Source organism: Eptatretus burgeri, chromosome 1 (genome assembly GCF_056783735.1).
Source record: "Eptatretus burgeri isolate ZD-2024b chromosome 1, Ebu_testis_v1, whole genome shotgun sequence".
NCBI classification, from domain to species: Eukaryota; Metazoa; Chordata; class Myxini; order Myxiniformes; family Myxinidae; genus Eptatretus; species Eptatretus burgeri.
The window spans coordinates 39,220,902-39,241,951 of NC_140961.1; the positions used below are offsets into that span (position 1 = coordinate 39,220,902).

Sequence of the window (21,050 nt, forward strand, 5' to 3'; positions counted from 1 at the left end):
GCCCATTCAGTGAGCTCAGAAAAGTTTTCCAAGTCTTTTGTTGTGCAGAGGCACGTCCCTTTCTCTCGGGTACTTTTCCAAGTATTTTTGACTTTTTTTTTAGAGCTTTGTGAGCCATTTCCAGAAACAATCCTTATCTCGGACACTTGATAAACTTTCTTTCTCCCTGATCATGCAAACTTCCTAGGGTTTCTGCACATGCACACCGAGCATTCTGGGGGCAGATTACGCCATTTAGAAAGCCATGTCTTGTCTTACAAGGGGAATTCAAAAATGTTGAGGAATGAGATATGTTATAATCCAGGAAATGCCACTTTGTTTATTTTTCAATACATATTTGCAAATTTTTTTAATATATATTTGTTTATTAAAACATTTTTTTTTCCATTTACTTGAACTCCTGACCACATACAAAGCTTTCATCCGCAGCCTGATGGAGTACTGCTCTCCCCTCTGGGCTGGTGCTCCTGCCTCTCACCTTTCTCAGCTTCAGGCTGTGGAAACCAAAGCATTTAGGATCATTGGTATCTACCGCGATGATGCTGAGTCTTTGGGTCTCTCATTCTCTCACCGCAGGCAGGTCGGTGGTCTTTCTGTATTCCACCGTCTCCTCTCTGGCCTCGCACCCCCTGCTCTGTCTGCGATATGTCCCCCCCCCCCCCCCCATATGTTCACAGGGTGCTCAAGGTCCACCAGCAACTCCCTTCTGGTAAAACTACCAAAATCAAGAATCACTGCTCACCGTCACTCTTTCATTCCTCTTTTTTCCCTCCTTAGGAAAAAAACTCCCACACTCTCTTCAATCCCACTCTTCCCTCCAGGTCTTCAAAACAGCTCTTCACCACATCTCTAATCCAAAACCACAATCTTTTCTACCCCTGCTATTCCACTGCAAACCCACCTCCTTCATATCCCCTGCTCTCCTTCTTGAAAGTCCCTGTTGTGTTCCTGTTGTTTACCCCGTGTTCACTGCCCCATCCCTCTCCCTTCCACAGATCTCCTCATGTCTCTGTTCCCCACTGTTTTGTCCTTGCCTCTCCCACCCCTCTTCTCTCCTGCTCCCATTGTCGCATGTTCTGTGTGTTAGCTCTCACACGAGGCTCGCCAGTGAAAACAAATAAATAAATAATTTATTTTTAGCAGTGACAAAGACGTGGAATTGAAAAATAACAAAAAAGTTAGTATTTTTTTGACGATTATGAATATGTCATTCCAAGAACCTATCGAATGTCTGACTTGCATCATCGAGATTTGGTTTTCCCCAAAAGGAGAAATTTGTGTATCATTCAAGCATGATACACAAATTAACATCAGGTGGGGTTGACTCAGCCTGTCACCCTTCCGAGGTCGGCAAAGTGAGTACCATCTTCCTGGGATGATTGAGCCATTCGAGTATCATGTGTCGGCATGGCGACCCATCCAGAATTGTACCTAATAGTCCAGGAGACTGCTTTGGCAGCACCGACACTCTTTACAGAGTACGTTCCTGATGGATGGATGGATGGATGGATGGATGAGAATATGATGAGCATAGCAAAAAGTAAACAAAGATTTCAAAAATGAAAGGCAATAACTTAATTTGCCATTTTGAGTTGCATGTGAGGGTTAGGGTTAGGGTTGAGGTTATTAATTGGTGTTAAGGTTATGGTTAGTGTTAGGCTGAGTGTTACATCATACTGTGTATCAGTGTGAATCGCTTGCATGATACACAAATTGTCGATGATACGCAAATCCATTGCAACCACAATTCCCATTTGTTCTCACCACCACATGCCTGGTGTTGGCTTAATGGTTAGGGTGGTGGCCTTTGGATCCTAGGGTCCTGAGTTCAAATCCCGCTCAACTGTTGAATTAATACCAGGTGGGGTTAACTCGGCCTGTCATCCTTCCGAGGTCGGCAAAATGAGTGCCAGCTTGCTGGTATCCTGTGTCGGAGTGGTGACCCGTCCAGGATTGTGCTCAATAGCCAAGGAGACTGCTTAAGCAGCACCAACACTCTGCACAGAGTATGGTCCCAATCTCCTCCTCTCCTCACCACCATACTCTCTCGCTCCAGCCCCTCTCACCAGTGTGATTCGATGCGTTTATCTTTTGTAGGTAAAAATACCTCCTCATGAGGTGACATTTTAAAAATACAAGCTAAACAAAGCACTTTTAATCGCTCAAATCGCCAATGTAGGAAGGACACTAGGGCTCCACTCATGTGCTTCACTTCCTCCTGAGGGTTGGGTGGGGTATGTGCTCAGGAGGGATGAGGGGGATATAGTCATGCAGCCCTTTGATTATGGATGCAGTTGGCAGGAGAGGATGGGGAAGATCAAAATTGAGGTGGAAAGGAAGTGTTGGAGAGGGACAGGAGAGAGAGGTGAGTGTTCAGATAGAGGGGTGTGGAGAGAAAAAACTCATGCAGCCAATCCCAATGCACAAGAAGGTGTGATTAATTGAGACCATGAGAATAGGAGTAATAGTAGTAGTAGGAGTAGATTTCTTTCTATGACGATAGACCATTGTCTTCACTTCCTCCAGTCTTTTCTTCGTATTAAATGCTATTATTGTCTTCTGTACTCTTCTTCCTTTTATGTTTTTTCTGATACCTTTTCTCCCGTTTCTCACCCATGAACCTCTTTAACCTTCTCTGCATTTTTGTATACATTTATGATTTTTGTTATCCCCCGCCAACCAACGAAGTTGGCGGAGGATATAGAAATGGTCCGTCAGTCACATTTCGTTTCCGGAGCTTAACTACAAATCCTCTCAAGATATATTTACGAAATTTGGTACACATATCAAGCAAGTGGTGAACTGGTGCCTTTTGATATTTTCTAATTGATAGGTCACATGGTTTGGCAGCCATGTTGGATTCAAGAACAATATTAAATAATGTTTTCTCTGGAATCACATAACCTAACGAAGCAAAAATTTGCAACTATCATCTTCCATCATGTCTGCATACATAGTAAAAATTATGACATCACAAGTCACATAGTTTGGTGGCCATCTTGGATAGAAACACACACCTCATCCGATTAACACGAAACTTGACACACGTATTCCACTGGAGGATTGGAGGCAGAATGTAAACTTATGGTGTTATAGGTCACATGGTCCGTCAGCCATCTTGGATTGAAAATGAATAAATTTTAAAAATCCTCTTCTCCAGAACGGCTGGACAGATTGAGGAAAAATTTCACATACACTTTCCCCAAGACATCCTTTCAGAAGTTTGTTAATTTCTAATTGATAGGTCACATGGTTTGGTGGCCATATTGAATTTACCCTAAAACCTTCAAACATCTTCTTCTCCAGAACGGCTGGTCAGATCAAGGGGAAACTGCACATACATATTGCACACGCTTAGGGAATATAGGTTTGTTAATCCTCATTTACTATGGTGGGGGATATCGAAGACTTTGTCTTCAACGGATGCTAGTTTTTCTTGTTTTATCCTTCCAAGCAGTCCTTACGATACAATTGGCGTGTTTTGGTGACATCTTTGTATGACATGATGAGGGCTGTTTTTTGTTTGCAGGCTGGTAAGCAGTGATTGTTCGTGCCAAACATCTCATCGTATATCAAGGGAATCTTGTGGAAGATGTTCAGCGCATTTGGATACGGCGACAGTTAATTTTGGAAATTGCAACAGTTACTCTTCAAAGAGACAGTGAATTCATATTGCACTGAAAATTCTTGACAGATCATGGTCGTGACGTGCCATCTCTATATATAAATACATATATATATATATATATATATATATATATATATATATATATATATATATATATCGAACCAATCACAACAAAGAACACACTAACGAAGTGGATTGAAGGCCTGATAATATTTTACACAGCATGTTGAGAATAGTGTGCTTGATTGTAGTAATAGCCAAGGGGACATTATTATTTACAGTCTTCGCTGGACCATCGATGGAAGCCATCACCACCCTCACCTTTGAGCGCTGCCGAGGTTACTATGATGTGTCAGGTCATTTTGACCCACCGTTCGAGTGCAACATGAGTGCGTATCGTCTGTGCTGTGGGACGTGCTTTTATCGCTTCTGCTGCATGTTCGAGGTGGAAAGGCTGGACCAGGTGTCCTGCAACAATTATGAAAGCCCCAAGTGGGCTTCTGACACATTGAGCACCTCCTCGTCTATCTCTGACAGCCGAGAGGACGAGATACTAACTCCCCCCGGTATAACAGCGTACATCGTATGCGGAGTGGTTGGAGTGGTGGTTATCCTCGGTGGTCTCATCGCAAGGTGTGGTGTGTTGCGGTCTTCTCATGGAGATGACGTCCAGGATGCAGCAGGAAGAGATGGCACTGCAGGGTGAGAATCATTCCATCAATCTTTTGCCTTGGCAGCATTATACAACTCATGAGAATGCAAAGTCAAAATATTTACTACATTAAGCATGGTTAACTACATCAAACAAAGAAAACTATTTTGTCCTGCACCAGGGATCAATGTGTCATGCAGATTTTGCTGCAGTGTAATACCTATACCACATGGTCTTCATGCTTTGACATGGGGTGACGGTCATTTTGTGGATGATTGAAGCACATTAAAAGAGAGATCTGCATAGCCTCGTACCCCCTGTACTATATCAACAGCTTAGATGTGGTATGCAATAGCTAATTGATTTTTTTAAAAGTTTACTTATAAAATAATTTTTTGTAAATGTTTGGACAACTTCAACACATTCCTACAGGCAGATTCAAAAGCAGTCCTCGACGCCAGTCTAATTAAGGGATTGAGGAAAGTCAGGATTGATTCAATGATATATCAGACCATGCTATCAGCAAGTTAAACGAGTTGATGTCAATTCGTTACACAATTATGGTTAATTACCAGCCATAAAGACTGCGCAATGGCATAACTGCTGGACAAAATGGAAGTGCTTCAGCTGAAAAAACATACACTGTGAGAATATATGCTTGGTGTTGGATTAATAGTCCATGAGCCAGAACAGATATTGGTACCACCTGGGGTGGCAAATTCTCACTGTGTTTTCTCGAAAGGCATATACCCATCGATGAAAAAAATAATTTGAAGCCAAGCTTGGAATGGTAGCTTAGTGCTAGTAATCGCCTCTTAAAGATGGGAGGACCGGGCCTGACTGGGACCCGAAATTATGGGGTAGAGGAAGTATAAATTGTGATATATGTTTAACTAATGGCCTGATTGCTACAAAAGACCACTCAAAATGTTGCAACTTTTATGTTCTACATAACTATATCTATTATTTGCCAATATGCTAATTAAGTAGGTCACCAGAGGTCAAAAGGTCATGAAATTTGACCCCTGCTTAAAATCTGGCCATCCGTCCAAAAAACACCACCGTTACCCTACCAATGGGAATTTATCAGCCAAAATGGACTCAAATGGAAGTTAATAAGTGTCCAAGTCCATTTTATGCCTAAAAGTGTTGAATTTATTTATATCTGAGCCATGGTACATAACAGAATTTGACACATCTTTGAAAACGGACATTTTTAGCCCAAAATACGCAAAAATGGAAGATGCCAATTTGTTGGTGTTCATAGAAAAACTTTCACCCACAAATGTCAAATATCATGTGAAAATGTGCTCTGATTTAGGTGTTCTGCTTGTAAGCTAGGAATTCCTCTTTAAGCCTCTGGTTTTCTTGCACCAGCTGGGACATGGAAAGGTTGTCAGGATAGACCAGCAATTTGCCCTGCTCATCTGGTATCACATGTATACTCTCCCCAAACCCCCCCTTGATCTTTCTGTGGATGTGCTTTTTAGTGGACGCTTTCACCTCACCTTGGCCTACACCAGATTCTATGAACAAATCAAGCAGGTATTTGCATAACTCAGTCATTCTTATCACTTGAGGCTTCTCAAATATAACATCCCTAATGAACCTGAACAGTCCACTGTAACAATATACTTCAGTCTTAGCATACTCCTCGTCTGGGTCTGGGCGGAATACCACCGGATCACCACTAGTTTCAGAGTTAGTCTTGGAGCTAGTCTGTTTGGTATACCTACGATAGCAAGAGCGGTGGTAGTGGCCCTCAGCTGCAACTAGGTCTCGGGACGTAATCGCCATCATTCTTGGATCACTTTGGTCTACTGCTGCCTTCCTCACCGTCTGATCAGAACGTAGATCGACGCATTGGACCAAGAGCTCTCTTGTTTTGCTGTTTGTGACATACTTGGTGCTTTTCACGCAGAAGATGCAGACTGGTTCATACACGCGTGATGATGACGAGGTTAGACCTGCTGATGACTTTCTCCGGTTCAGTTCTTTCCGTCCCTGCTTATCCGGATTCTCTGCAGATGCCGCTTTTTCAATAGCATCCAGGTCACGTTTCTTAACGAATTGATTCCTGCATCCCCTGTGATAGAGAACTTGTGGGATCTCATCATCTCTAGCCGTAGCAGCAATCCTAAGAATCGCTGCATGCTTCCGGATCTCAGCTGCTTTCTGAAGCCGTTCCCACGATGCACGATCTTGGGGTGAATTCAGCTCAAGGTCTGTGTCCTCGCACTTGAAGATGCAGGAAGAATGGGTCAACTTGCGTGGCAGTAAGAGTTGGTCGAGATTTCCAGTGCCCTCCATCATTGCCTGAAAGTGAAGAACATTATTGATTACTAATGGACTCTGGGATGTGGTTACGAAGCCATGTGGTTCTCATTATGAAATAGGCCTACTTCATTACCAAGAATACCGATATAAAGCTCCCCGCAGCAGTGCTAGTGTTCCCTTTGTTAGGAATCATTCAAGTGTGACCAGTGAGGCATGACCAAAATAAAATATACATGAAAATTGAAAAATAATAAATATTAAATATTACCTAAATTAAAGTTAATATACTGGAAAATTAGTTTTGAAGACCGCACATCTGCCCAATAATTCATACATGCAGGTTTTATTCGCATGTTCTGCAAAAAAATTTGCTTTATGAAAATTTATGCTTATTTGGGCTCATTTTTTCAGTCAACTTCAACACCCCATGGACACAAACAAATTCTTCTATTGGCAAAATGAATATATCTATACCTTCCGTGTGCTCCCGGCATCATCTGAGGCTATTGGCAACTAAATTATATGGCTTCGTTCTTTAACTATACCTTCTCAAAAACATGACATTCTTGCATTTTTCTTATATTAACTGCAAAATATGCCATTTTAACCTCAAAATTTTCAAGCTAGGGATGGACATGGAAAAAATTTCAACCAATTTTACTCAAACTTCGCCAGTATACTGCTTAATATATTGTAAAACCTCAGTGCTATCAGTGTTTGTAATCTGCTTAGTCCATCATCTGCTAAATGCTGCAAATACCCCTATATAAATTATATTACTCACGTTCTTGCTATTTGGCACATGTGCAGTTCTAGGGTTTTGGCATTCTTGGTATGTTATTTCTAGGAACATACAATGTACATGGATAATGGTAAGAACAACATTTTTGGCAGTAATCATTATATATGAGGCCTATGTGAATTTGGCCAAGATTTCTGAGATTTGTTTTGTTGAATTAACTTACTTTTGGACAGTTTTAATGACTAAAAATCTTGCATAGCTTACCTTTTAGGCAGATTCCTTGTTAATACTATTCACTGAACATGGTTAGTGGTAACAATTGAGAGATTGTGCCAGAGCAAACAAGTAGAACGTTTCAAATCAATTGTAATGTGTCATGTCAATTTCATGAACTTTGTGTCCTTCAAGAACAAAGGATTGGTGGTCAGAAACAATGCAGAAGTGCCAATTAGTTAATTAATTGGCTAACAGATGGCACTTCAGGTGTCCCTGTTGAAAAAAAAAAGTCCAAAGAAAGAGAAGAAGGGCTGTTTGACCTTCAAATGACCTCTACTGACCTTGTAAACAGACCAAAATGTTACATTGAAAGAAATATTGCATAGCCTTTACTAGTATAAAATTGAATTCCTGCAAAAAAATGTTAATTAAATGTGAGCGTATTGACATTCATTTTTGAAGTTTTTTTTGGCTAAAAATGGCCGTTTTCAAAGATGTGTCAAATTCTGTTATGTACCATGGCTCAGATACAAATAAATTCCACACTTTTAGGCATAAAATGGACTTGGACATTTATTAACTTCCATTTGAGTCCATTCTGGCTGAGACATTCCCATTGGTCGGGTGATGGTGGTGTTTTTTGGATGGCTGGCCAGATTTTAAGCAGGGGTCAAATTTCATGACCTTTTGACCTCTGGTGACCTACTTAATTAGCATATTGGCATATAATAGATATGGATGTGTAGAACATAAAATTTGCAACATTTTGAGTGGTCATTTGTAGCAATTGGGTCATTAGTTTTAAAAATATCACAATTTATATTTCCCCTACCCCATAATTTCAGGTCCTGGTTCGGGCCCGGTTCTCCATCTTTAAGATGTGATTACTAGCACTAAGCTACCATTCCAAGCTTGGCTTCAGTTTTTTTTCATCGATGGGTATATGCCTTTCAAGAAAACACAGAGAGATTTTGCCACCCCAGGTGGTACCAATCCATGAAATTCTGAGGTCTGGCTCATGGACTATAATGGTTAGGGTGGTGGGCTTGGGATCCCGAGGTCTTGAGTTCAAATCCTGCCTCCCGTTGAATCAACACCATGTGGGGTTGACTCAACACCAGGTGGGATTGACTCAGCCTGTCATCCTTCCGAGGTCGGCAAAGTGAGTACCATCTTGCTGGGATGATTGAGCCATTAGAGTATCCTGCGTCGGCATGGCGACCTGTGCAGAATTATTCCTAATAGTCCAGGAGACTGCTTTGGCAACACCAACGCTCTGTACAGAGTATGTTCCTGATGGATAGATGGATGAGAATATGAAAAACAGCAAAAAGCAAATAAAGATTTCAAAAATGAAAGGCAATAACTTAATTTACCATTTGAAGTTGCATATTTGGGTTAGGGTTAGGGTTTGGGTTAAGGTTATTAATTCGTGTTAAGGTTAGGGTTAGTGTTGGGCTCAGTGTTACATCAGACTGTATGTCAGTGTGAATCGCTTGCATGATTCACAAATTGTCAATTGTGTGTGTGTATATATATATATACATATGTGTTATTATGCACCAAGGTGGATGACATCATACATTCATGCGGGGGTGAGAGGAAGGTTGGAGGGGGGGGGGGCTGTGACATCATACATCTTAGGTTCAATGATGTCAAAAAATTGATTCTGAAGAAACAAATAGATCAAATGAGCTTTGCAATATACAGTATAGGCAAGATATTGAATGGATTTATTTTGTATACCTTGTCGAGGCTCGTATGAGAGCTAACACACAATGCACAGCAAGGGGGGCTTGGGACAAGAGGGGTGGGAGTGAGAAGGACAAAACAGTGGGGAACAGAGACATTAGGAGATCTGTGGAAGGGAGAGGGATTGCCATGCAATGGTCCTTCCTGTCTGGGGATTGTAAAAACTTTGATAAACCACCAGTCCTTTGGCAGCTTTTTTTTGCCTCACCCTTCTGGAGAGTATTTTTGTGTCTATTCATGTGATCAAAAGGAAGTATTTATGCTGTATATGATTTACTGTGCGGGGCATTGTGTTTTGGGGTGTTTCAGGGCTCTTTCGCATCTTCTTCATAACCAACCAATTGCTGTCGTTCAAATGAGAAATGAGGGTCTGCATCCGAGCACTCCACGCTGCACCGCCCGGAAAGCACATGGCACGTAGAGCAACGATGCAGCACCAGTGAGAACTTACAAGAATTGCTATCAGGGCATGATGGAGGGTGTCGTACTGTCATGTGTTAGAATTTAATCTGGTGCTTAAGGTAACAATCATGTTGGACTGTTTGTCCTAATTTGAATTTCTTTGGGTATTCAAGTAAACTTTGAAACAGTAGGAGGCCATTCGGTCCATCGCTCCCTTGTTGCATCATATTGACTACCCAAGGGTGTGTTCCATTACCAATCAGCTTGCTATCGTTTGTCAAGCCAGCCGTTCCTTATCAACCATCTCGTCGGAGTGCTTGCTTGAGTGCTTAAAAAAAGCCACTTGGCAAGCACTCCACAAGCTGATTGGAAATGGAACACAGCCCAGTCCACTAAACTTGCACTCTTACCATCCATACATAACCTATTTTTATTTAAATGGAAAATTTGAGAGTCTTTTAGCAGTGAATATGCATGAGAGAAAAATACATTTTCCATTTCTGAATCAAATAAAATTGGATTCACAGTAATCATTTGGTGAGAACAAATAAAATGGAAACAATCATTGTATCACAATTTGGGTTAGACTTTAGTGATATATGACATCAGCTGGTGGTTTCATTATCAACTAGAATGGCACCACTCGGTAGAGCGCACACCTCCACCAGGCTGAACAGTTTGCGTTTTGTATCCCACTGATAAGCTGGATCTGGATCAGGACCTTAATCAAGATCTAATCGGCTTGTTCGTGTCACATAACCAACTCATTTGATTATAACTCGTCCAGAACCTTTTGAAATATCATGCTATACGTAGTTTTTTGCCCAATCACTTAGTGGTGAAGAATTACTTAAAAACTCAAAACTTAAAAATTATCTTATCCACATCTGGATCTTCACCAAAGTAAAATCAATTCGCCCTTGTCACAAACCCAACCTGTCAACCTTTTGTTCAAATCCGTCCATAACTTTTTTGGGATAACCTGCTATGCTTGTATATCGTTTTTAGCCCAATCATTCAATAGTTAAGAATCAATGAAAAAATTATTGGATCTGGATCCAGATTTTCATCAAAATCTAATGAATTTGACCATGTCACACACTCAACCTGTCCACCAAATTTTGTCCGAATCCGTCAATAACTTTTTGAGATATCCTGCTCACAGACAGACAAACAAACCAACAAATAAGCAAGATGTCATGCATATAATAGCACAATACGTGCGAAGTCCATAAAACAAATTCAACCCTTAAAATAATTGGTGCTTTAATTCAATGACCAAATGTGCAAATCCTCTTCAAATTTCAAGTCAATCGGATGAAAATTGAAAATTTTAGAAATTTCCCCGATGTGACTTTTTGGCCTATGTTGACCTTTTGACTGTATTGACCTCAAAAATATGTGTTTGTTGAATTCAGTGACCTGATATGCAAATTAAAATTTCAAGTCAATGGATGAAAATTGAGGATTTTAGAAAGTTCACCGAAGTTGTTGACCTTTGGCCGATGTTGACCTCTTAATCTATGTTGACCTCAAAATAATTGGTGGTTGAATTCAGTGACCTGAAATATAAATACTCTTCAAATGTCAAGTCAATCGGATGAAAATTGAGGATTTTAGAAATACCACCTGAGTTGTTGACCTTTGGCCTATGTTGACCTTAAAAATAATTGGGGGTTGAATTAAATGACCAAATATGCAACTCCTCTTTAAATTTCAAGTCAATCAAATGAAAATTTACAATTTTTAGAAATTTGGCCTATGTCGACTTTTTGGCTTATGTTGATCTTTTGGCCTATGGTGACCTCAATAACACTTATTTGATTAATGCAGTGACCTGATATGCAAATCCTCTTCAAATTTCAAGTCAATGGGATGAAAATTGAGGCTTTCAGAAATTCCACCTTATTTGTTGAACTTTGGCCTATGTTGACCTTTTGGCCTATGTTGAACTCAAAAATAATTGGTGATTGAATTCATGTTAAGGTTTACAAAGCAGCTTAATACGTCCTTCCACCACGGCATGACATTCTAATTACAAAGTATATAAAAACAATTACAACATTGTAACAAAGCATATATTAATTAATACTAATAATATTTACAACAATAATGATAATAGTAGTATCATATGGCAACAATAATAACGAAAATGGAATCCCTACGCTGGTCCCAAGTACATTGAGGCTTTGGTCCATCGGATTAACTGGTCCACTATTGATATGGAAAGCCTGGTGTTGGTTTAACGGTTAAGGTAGCTGGCTTAAGATCTTCGTGGTTGTGAGTTTGAGCCCCTGTCGTGCCACTGATATTAACACCAGGTGGATTGACTGAGCCTATCATCCTCCCGAAGGTTGGCAAAATGAGTACCAGCTTACTGGTAACGAGGGGCCCCAACTCCAGAAAATGATGCAGTCAAGCAGCCACAGGCTGCATACGAATAAATAAATTATAATATGGAATATGATGTGTTGTGATGAATACAATTTCTGTCAAAAAAAATGACACAAATTATAAAGTGCATTTCCGAGAATGTGCCCCAGCACATTGCCCACCGAAGGTGCGGCGAGAAGGGTACTCCGGCTAGGAGGGTGGGATTGAGTGCCCGCTAGTTCAAGGAAAAAGGGATATCACGGTCTATCTCAACATGCCTGCACACCTCTACCGGCATAACACCGATTCATAGCAGTTTAAGATTTCATCCATGTTTGAAGTCCAAAGCAGAGATGGCTCAGGGGCGAACACTTATTAATGAGAAAATATTCCGCTGCCAGGGGCAACGCAGTTATGTCTGATTTCACCTAAACCGTTTAGAACAGTGTGCGCTTACCGATACGTTGTCATCGGTGCATATGATGTGTTTAAGAAATGTTTAAATTATATGGAAACATTATTTCGTTTCTCAGTGCATTGAAATAGTATGTATTTTTTTTTTTGATATATATATATATATATATATAATTTTTTTTTGTCTCATATTTCAGATGATTACATCATTGCAGAGAACTCACAATCTCCCCAATCTTACCCCGGTTCATTTGAAGCTTCATTCGACCTTCAACCCACCAGCATGACCGGGCCAGCATTCTACCCTGGTTGGCGATCTTACGAGATGCCGCACGATGTGATGTTTAACCACCTTAACAGGCCCCGTATGGACGAGGACCTGATCTTGAGAGGACCGATTTGGCCTGATTACAGTGTGCAGACCACTAATTGCCCATCGCAGGACAACTTTCCAAAACCCAGAGAGATTTACACAAGACCGGACTTTCCCAGTTACATGAATACCAGCTCATCTAGATTTGATGTCCAGGGGAGAGTTCGTGACTACCACATGCATGGAGCTCCTCCGTTAGCAGAGTATAGCTACAAAATGTATGGTCCATGTGCCAAAGATCTCTTGGGAGAAAACGAAAATGTAAATGTCAATGAACGTCGGGTGTCATGGCAAAATGCAGAGCAGCAAAGTCTAAGTGATTGCAACATAGAAAATGAAGAATTTGAGATTGATGAAGCTCTTAAAAAGCTATGTGACATGGAGGGTTACAATAATATTGGATTCAAATTACAAAGTGATAGGGTGGTAAATCAAATACCAGGTACTCCCACAGTATGCCACCAGAAAAATGATAACTTCACAGCAGAGAATAACAGAAAAGACTCATTTTACAAAGACTTTCAAAATCAACCGCGTCACAATTGGCCAAGCAGAAAACCAAACCTGCAAAGGCAGCTCACTGAAGATTTGGGAGGACAGTCTCATTACGGTGTTCACCTCAAAGCAAATATGAATTTAGGAAAAAATAAAGGTCTGTTTGGATCGACTCCCGCATTAATGAGCAGCCCGTCAGACCACAGAGTGCCGAGTCCACAGCGAGGCGATCCTTTCGTACTGGGACATGGAGGAATGGCAGGTCTGAGTAGCAACATGAGCCCCGTTACACAGAAGGAGAAAGTGCCGAAGAAAGACGGCGGCCATGTGCAAGCTTTTGATGGTCGATTCCGTGATTATGATATTTCGGTCAACCAAGACACCTCCAACCCAACTGATATCACAGGAGAAAGACTGCAGTCTTCTGGTCAATCTAAATTGAGGAGAGAAAGTCGCTGGGATAAGGGCTCGCTTATACTTGAAGGTCAGAGTATGGTGAAGGGACTGATGAAGATTCCTCAGGGGCAACTTGAGCGGCGGAGTCCCTCAGGTTCTGTTAGAAGCGAAATACAAGATCAACGGAGGGAACGCATGCAGGCTTGGTTAAACAATTTTGTTTCTGTAGAGTCTAGTGAAAGTACAGAAATTAATGAAACAAACAGTATGCAGCTCATGGAAGATGCCGGTGACGACGTTAGGATGGGGTTCGGGAAAAGAACCGTAACGCCTGATGTTTTGCAGTGTCAAACACCAAGGAAATCCTCCCATAGATCTGCATCACGGCATATTCCCCTCCATGGGTCTTTGGAAGAACTGGCACACCGGAAATCTGACGTAGGGCTTTCACGGAGGAGGATCAAACGGGCTCCAACCATTGCCGATATTGGCTGCACCGTCAGTCCATCACGCATCTCAAGTATGGTGGACAGTAAAAATCTTGGACACAACCGGGAAAGAATTGTAACTGTAGAGAGGAGCCTAGGTGGACAAAGAAGCCCGAAGTTGAGCGCGCCAACATTTATGAGGAAGGGCACCAGTTTGACGAGTGTGATAAATGGGGTCCCAGGGAATGCGATGGAAAGAATTGAAGTGAGCAGGGGCTTTGGATACGGATTGGTTGATCGCGAGGATGCCGGGGGAGACTTCGGACGAATGAAAAGGCGGAGCTTTTCCGGTAGAAGTCGATTGAGGGAGACCCCAAAAGCGGCCATGGTGGCACGACATGATTCCAATCATGGAAGTACTCCATATTACAGGAAGGACCAGATATTATTGGATGTGATGAATGATCCTTCGAACAGAAAAAGATCACATAATACCCTGGCTCAAAGCAGTCTGAAGGGACGCACCAGCTCGTTCGACAAGCGGAACGCTTACGCATTGCACAGGCCTGTGACGGTTGAGTACGGCAGAGGGGTGGCACACGCCAGGTATAGAGACGAACGCAGAGGGGCAATGTGTAGGACAGAAAGTGCTGAAATAACCGTTTAACTATCTCATCACCGTGCATGTACTGCACATTATAATCCCAATTATATCCTTTTTTTTTTACTTTCTCCATATGATTGATGTCTTGAAAAATCATGAAATCTGGGACCATCGATGTATCTCAGCAAAGGAAAGATTTAAAAGTTGGGCATGAAGGGAGTAGAGGGAAGGGAATGTAAGAGGCGTAGGGAAAGAATGGCGAGTTCCTTACGTAATATGTCGGATGGCTCCTTTGAAGTCGTCACGTGATTTATATACTTCTAAAAAGCTTTTTTTTTAGTGAATAGATCAACACCTGATATGTGAGACCCACTCTAGATTGTGGTACTTTTGTAATGTGCACACTTCACATCTAATTATGGCAAAAATATGTATCGATTATATGAATAAGTGTGTTTTGTTTACGAATTGTCACATTGCCCTCCTGCCTGGGCTCAATAATTTGTGGAGGTTGTCTTGAGAATACCCTCTTGATTTGCTTGTACTTAACTAGATAAACTTAGCTGCTGATGAAGTCAATCGTACCATCTAGTATTTAACAGATATTTATCTGGAGCAACTTGAGTTTTCTCTTAAAGAAGCAAGAAGAACAGTGAATTCTGCAAGAACATAATCCTGGACTTGACATTCCTTGTATTATAAATGTTTTGGTTTCATATGCTTCGGATGTATCACTCAAATGAGAAATAAACGGATATGTGGACACAAAGATATTTAACTACAGGAAGAACACATTTATCATGATCCAAGGTCTTTCCTTGAAATATTTTCCCTCCAAGGGTGCACCAAACTTGTACAATCCAAGGGTGATACGAACGGATCAGAAGGCTGTCGCTGAACCTGAAATGTCCTTTATAGGACCGTCGCTAATATGGAATAGTGCAGATTTTTCCAACACCATATCACAAGCATCCAAACAGACCACCACTTGCAGTACGTGCCAGCAACAAGCCAAAAAGTCAGTCGAGAAGAGTTAACTCAAGCCGTGATGAAGTGACATTACAAGTCTCTACTATTTTGTGTGCAGCCTGTGGCTGCTGGTTGCATCATTGCTGGGAGCATAGCTGTGCCACTGATGTGGTGCCTCATTTGCAGTAAGCTGGTACTCATTTTGCCAACCTCAGAAGGTTGATAGGCTGAGTCAACCCACCATCCATCCATCCATTGGGACCATACTCTGTGCAGAGCGTTGGTGCTGTCAAAGCAGTCTCCTTGGCTATTGGACACAATCCTGGATGATCACCACTCCGACACAGGATACCAGCAAGCCGGCACTCATTTTGCCTACCTCAGAAGGATGACAGGCAGAGTCAACCCCACCTGGTATTAATTCAACATCGAAGTGGGATTTGAACTCAGGATCCAAGGATCACAAGCCCACCACCCTAACCATTAAACCAACAACAAACTTGACATTTCAAGTGTAAAACAAACGTGTTTTTGCTAATTTGCACATGTGTGTGAATGCAACGATCCTTCTCTCAGCTTAGTGTAATATCATCAACATCATTGCAACAACATGACGTCACTTGTCCACTTGATGACTCTTACGTTGCAATTACCTTGACTTGTGCCAATATTAGAACGAATTTAGCAATTTGACTTTTGGAATCAGCGGTTGACTAATGAAGAGTTAGATTTCTGAAGAATTTATCACAGACGGTTTGGTTATGACATATTATGATGGAAACTGTTGACCTGGTGTGTGTGACTTAAATTTTTTTGTTGCAGCAGATGATGTTCTCAGATCCTAGTGCCCGGCCACGTGCAGGGGTTAAACCCACAAACAGCTGCCTCTGCCACGGAGTGTTGCAGTGTTGGGAGTTTAAACCTGGCGTTGAGTGTATTCACCTGATTAATAGGTAGATTATGACTCGATCGTGAATTAAGAGAATGTCATCATGTGTATGCAGCACGTGACTGCTGGTTGCATCATTTCTGGGAGCGTTCCTATATTCCTAATGCAGTTCACCCCAGTGGATGGGGCAGAATTTTGGAATTTGACCAGGGTGCCTGAACACTGCACTTGGGTAAGGTCTGGTGGCCTGTTGGTGAGGATGCTCGACTGGTGGGTGTTCCAGAGGTTATGGGGTTCAAATCCAGCTAAAAGCAGCGGTGTAAGGAATTTGGATTATAATCTTCAAGAATTATACTTAGTTTTCGGGGAACTGCCACATCCCTATTTGATTGTTGGTAAAAAAACCTAGCTGGCTCACTAATGACCTTCAGGGTAGGGACAGTCTGCCTTCCCCTCGTGGTCTGGTTTACATGTAATAGACCACTCATTGTGGTTGATTCATACATATTCCCTTCCCTCGTTACAGGACATCATTACGAATGACTATTGATTATCGGTGACTCTGGGTGCTACCCTTCTCCTGTACTTGCAACTTACAAGTCATTATGAATGACTGAGTGCTACCCTTCTCCATTTCACAGACAGGGTGAGGATCAGTGTGTGCCACACATCAGATGGACGTTAACCTGGGCCTATCGTCTGCCAGCATTAATTGGTGGATGTTAAAGATTCCATGGTCGCTTGCGCAGAGTACGCAGCTCTCTAAATTCCTGGTCTAACCTACAGGGGGCATTGCATCAGCGGCACACCTGCACTCCAGCGAATGATTCAGCCAGCAGCCACAGGCTGCATGCAAAATGACAAAAATAAATGAACAAATGACCCTTCTCCACCACTTATAACTTAAGAAAAATACAACGGCCTATTCTTTTCAAAAGGCACAGTCCATCAGCGAATCTGAGGGGTCTGTCAACGTCGACCAGCGAATCTGAGGGGTCTGTCAACGTCGACCAGTGAATCTGAGGGGTCCGTCAGCATCCACCAGTAAATACGAGGGGTCCGTCAGCATCCACCAGCGAATTTGAGGGGTCCGTCAGTATCCACCAGCGAATCCGAGGGGTCCGTCAGTATTCAGCGAATTTGAGGGGTCCATCAGTATCCACCAGCGAATCCGAGGGGTCCGTCAGTATCCACCAGCGAATTTGAGGGGTCCATCAGTATCCACCAGCGAATTTGAGGGGTGTGTCAGCATCCACCAGCAAATCTGAAGGGGCCATCAGCATCCACCAGTGAATCCGAGGGTCTGTCAACGTCCATCAGTGAATCTGAGCAGTGCATAAGCGTCCAACAGCGAATCCGAGTGGTCTGTCAGCCTCCACCAGTGAATCCTCGGGGTCCATCAGCGAATGCTAGAGGATGGGACACCCAGCTTAGCGTTCCTGCTTGCAAAGCACCAGGGTGACATTTACACTCGAGTCTGGAATTAAACCCACAATAGACCACTCGAAGGTGAGTACACCACCTCCGAGCTACTTCGTATCCTGACAACCAAAAGGAGTAAATTAATATCAAGCATTATGATGCCACCCACGAGTACCATGACTTGCATCATTGCATAAGATATTACAAACACACACTGAAAGTATTTCTCACGTGTACTTTTACAGAATAAACTGCTCCTCCATTTCACACACATGTTTCTGTTTCTAATGGACATCAGTTGTGAATCCTGTTTTCCATCAGGTTGATGACTGTTCACGTATTTACATTGGAAAGACAAGTTCTGTAAACAATTTCTCATTTTCTCTTCACCACAACTCATTAGCTTGGAATTGCCAATGACTCATAGTCCAGATCATGTAACCAAGTCGTTTGGAATGACGAACCTAACCTCCTTGCTGTATGTAGTAAATTAGGCAATGTGGGGGGGGGGGGGAAAGGGCTTTACTGGTGAACACTATTAAACGGATAAACAATTAATTAATTAATCATACAGAGACTCATCAGTGGTTGGCAGGTTGAAGGAAGCACCCACCCATGGTGGTTGCACAACATTTTATGACTTCAACCAAAAAAAAAAAATCCACAAATTCCCTGTAAGACAGTTATCGGAGACAAGGGCTGGGAGGTCTTTTTCTCTCAGCACACCTGTGATCAACCAAAGCTGATATGATGACATCAAGAATAAACTTGGTATCACGCGTCGGTGTCGAGGACCAGATCAGGGGAGCCATGCAGATTATCCCCTCCCTGGAGGCCTGAAGGTCTTTGAGGAGACAGATGGGATTTTACTGCCAATCCTTCTCCTGAGACAGATTTCCTTCCAGAAAAAATTAAAATCCAAGTCCTAGGTCTATTTGAATCCACATGTGGGAAACCAGCCCCAGTATCCGAACAACGAGGCCACCTGATGCAACCTAATCTTGAAACAGCACCTTTAGTTCTTGAGATGAACCATCATTGGAAACGTGATTTGCTAACAATCACAATTCTTAACCAGTAGATATTTCCATCCATGATTGAAGATGACCATCTCATTCAAGTTGGAGCCTCTATGGATATAATACAAAGGAGTTGGATGTGGTATGAACCGGCAAAGCCAGAAAACCAAGCACAATGTTTGCATGTTGGAGAATATCATGCAGATATGCTGAAAGGCCTCTTCAGTGCAGTTTTCAGACCTCAGCTTGGTAAGCAGCAGCAGATCAAGATACACTGGACCAAAAGCATGGGAGATGTCCATCAGAGGACTGCGCCAGCTGTCCATTTCCTTCAGGTTCATCATATGTCGAATAATTCCAGCAATCTCTGTGTGTCTGTCTATCTGTCTGTCTGTCTGTCTGTCTGCCTGTGACCGCTGTTTCTCGACAACCACTGGTCCCATCTAATTGAAACTTGCCAGGTATATTGCTGGGGACCTGAGTATGTGCTTTTTCAAGGTTTGATATTAATCGGATAAGTGGTTCCCAAGTTATGGCCATTTATTTACCAACCAATGACAGGACACGGTGCTATGATGTCACGATTGACGTCACAATTCCTCTTTTTTTTTTTTTGCACGTACGGCCAGTCGGGCACGCACTCGTATGTCGAATTATCTGATTGGCATTTGTCACTATTTGGCCACACCACCCTTTACATTTACTGGCCATGAGTCGCGATCTAAAAATAAATAAACCGATGGTCGAAAACTGGGTCAGGCACAGATACTACTACTCGAGTAGTAGGGGAAGCAGAGCCGCAACAGTCGGACTTCATGAGGTGTATTCTTGCAGACGTTAAAGTTACACTGTGGTTCCTCCTTCCTGCCTTCTAAATATAAGGCATTGGGTGCGTCAACAATGGTTAATTTAAAATAACATTAACATTGCTTTGCGTATATATTTCAAAAAGAAAGGAAAAATTATGTTCCATAACAGAAGTAATATCTTGCGAATAATATTGTTCGGCTTAATGCCTGGAAGTGTTTGTTGGTGTACAGTACGTGTGCAGATAAAACAATGATCATGACGTATGAATGGCCGTTTTGATGAACCTTCGTTGAGTAATCTCGCTTTTTGTTTCCGTTCGCCATGGGAGGAAAGAATAAACAACGGACCAAAGGCAATGTTAGGGTAAGCGCTCTGCGCGGCCTACGTTCGGCCTACGGTATTGGATAGTGTGGTGTCGCCGTGCGGTGCGTCGATATCCCACACAAACTAGCACAGACACGGTGTGAATGTAAAATTTTAAATAAATCCAGCACTTCGATTCTTATGGTTATGTGACGTGTTTCCGATGTTGCTTCAAAAGAATAACGTGTGGTTATAATGTAGCATTGCACGATGAGTAAATGAACAGCAGGTTATGAATTATTATATCAGCCTTGTAAACGTGGCGTGTTGCTTTTGCCTCAAAAATTTAAGGCGTTTCTTCATCTCTGTTTGTACTGAGCTTGGCTTCATTCATTATGGTGCTCTGGATGGGGTGGTCATCGAGGGACCTCAATAAGAGGACAGGTGCATTTAGTGCATCGTGATTTGTTTATTTTTTTAAAGAAATTTCGTGCTATTTCATAATAACCAGTTATAAAGACGACCAAAAACTTAAATGTCCACTCACAATTCTTGGATCACCCAGCGTTTATATTTTTTGTCCTTTCCTGGCATCATTCAGAAGTTTGTTTGTTTTTTTTGTTCCCAGGAAGTGAATGAACATGTCTTTCCATCTTCTGAAAAATGAATGCAGATCTGGCGCTCTGCTTTCACACTGTCCATCTCCATTGTGTTCCTCTGCTTTCTCAAAGCAATGGTCTTCATTGGAAAAACAAGCTCAAATGAGCTAGGATCCTCGTCCTCTAAATGATGACGTCATAAAAACGAATATGACGTCATTGTGATGTATCACGTTTGCGATAAATTATTTGTGCTAATGCCCGGCTTGATTCCCGCAAACAAAATT

At 42.0% G+C, this 21,050-nt stretch overlaps 2 protein-coding genes across 7 annotated transcripts in view; both read left to right on the forward strand.

Moving 5' to 3' along the window:
* The first annotated feature begins 3,734 nt into the window (after window positions 1-3,734).
* LOC147034294 (uncharacterized) lies at window positions 3,735-15,510 on the forward strand. The gene is made up of 3 exons (XM_085880241.1): window positions 3,735-4,330; window positions 9,577-9,680; window positions 12,654-15,510. The coding sequence occupies exons 1-3, from the start codon at window positions 3,852-3,854 to the stop codon at window positions 14,813-14,815; spliced, it is 2,745 nt and encodes a 914-aa protein (XP_085736367.1). The 5' UTR covers window positions 3,735-3,851; the 3' UTR covers window positions 14,816-15,510.
* Window positions 15,511-20,037: 4,527 nt separating this feature from the next.
* LTN1 (listerin E3 ubiquitin protein ligase 1) overlaps window positions 20,038-21,050 on the forward strand; it is a 234,765-nt gene continuing 233,752 nt past the window's right edge. For 5 of the 6 annotated variants that reach the window (XM_085880249.1, XM_085880254.1, XM_085880253.1 and 2 more), the window contains exon 1: window positions 20,038-20,224. In XM_085880249.1, coding sequence (XP_085736375.1) covers window positions 20,183-20,224 — 42 coding nt within the window. In that variant the 5' untranslated portion in view covers window positions 20,038-20,182. The remainder of the gene's footprint in view (window positions 20,225-21,050) is intronic. The other variant, XM_085880266.1, reaches the window with a different exon arrangement.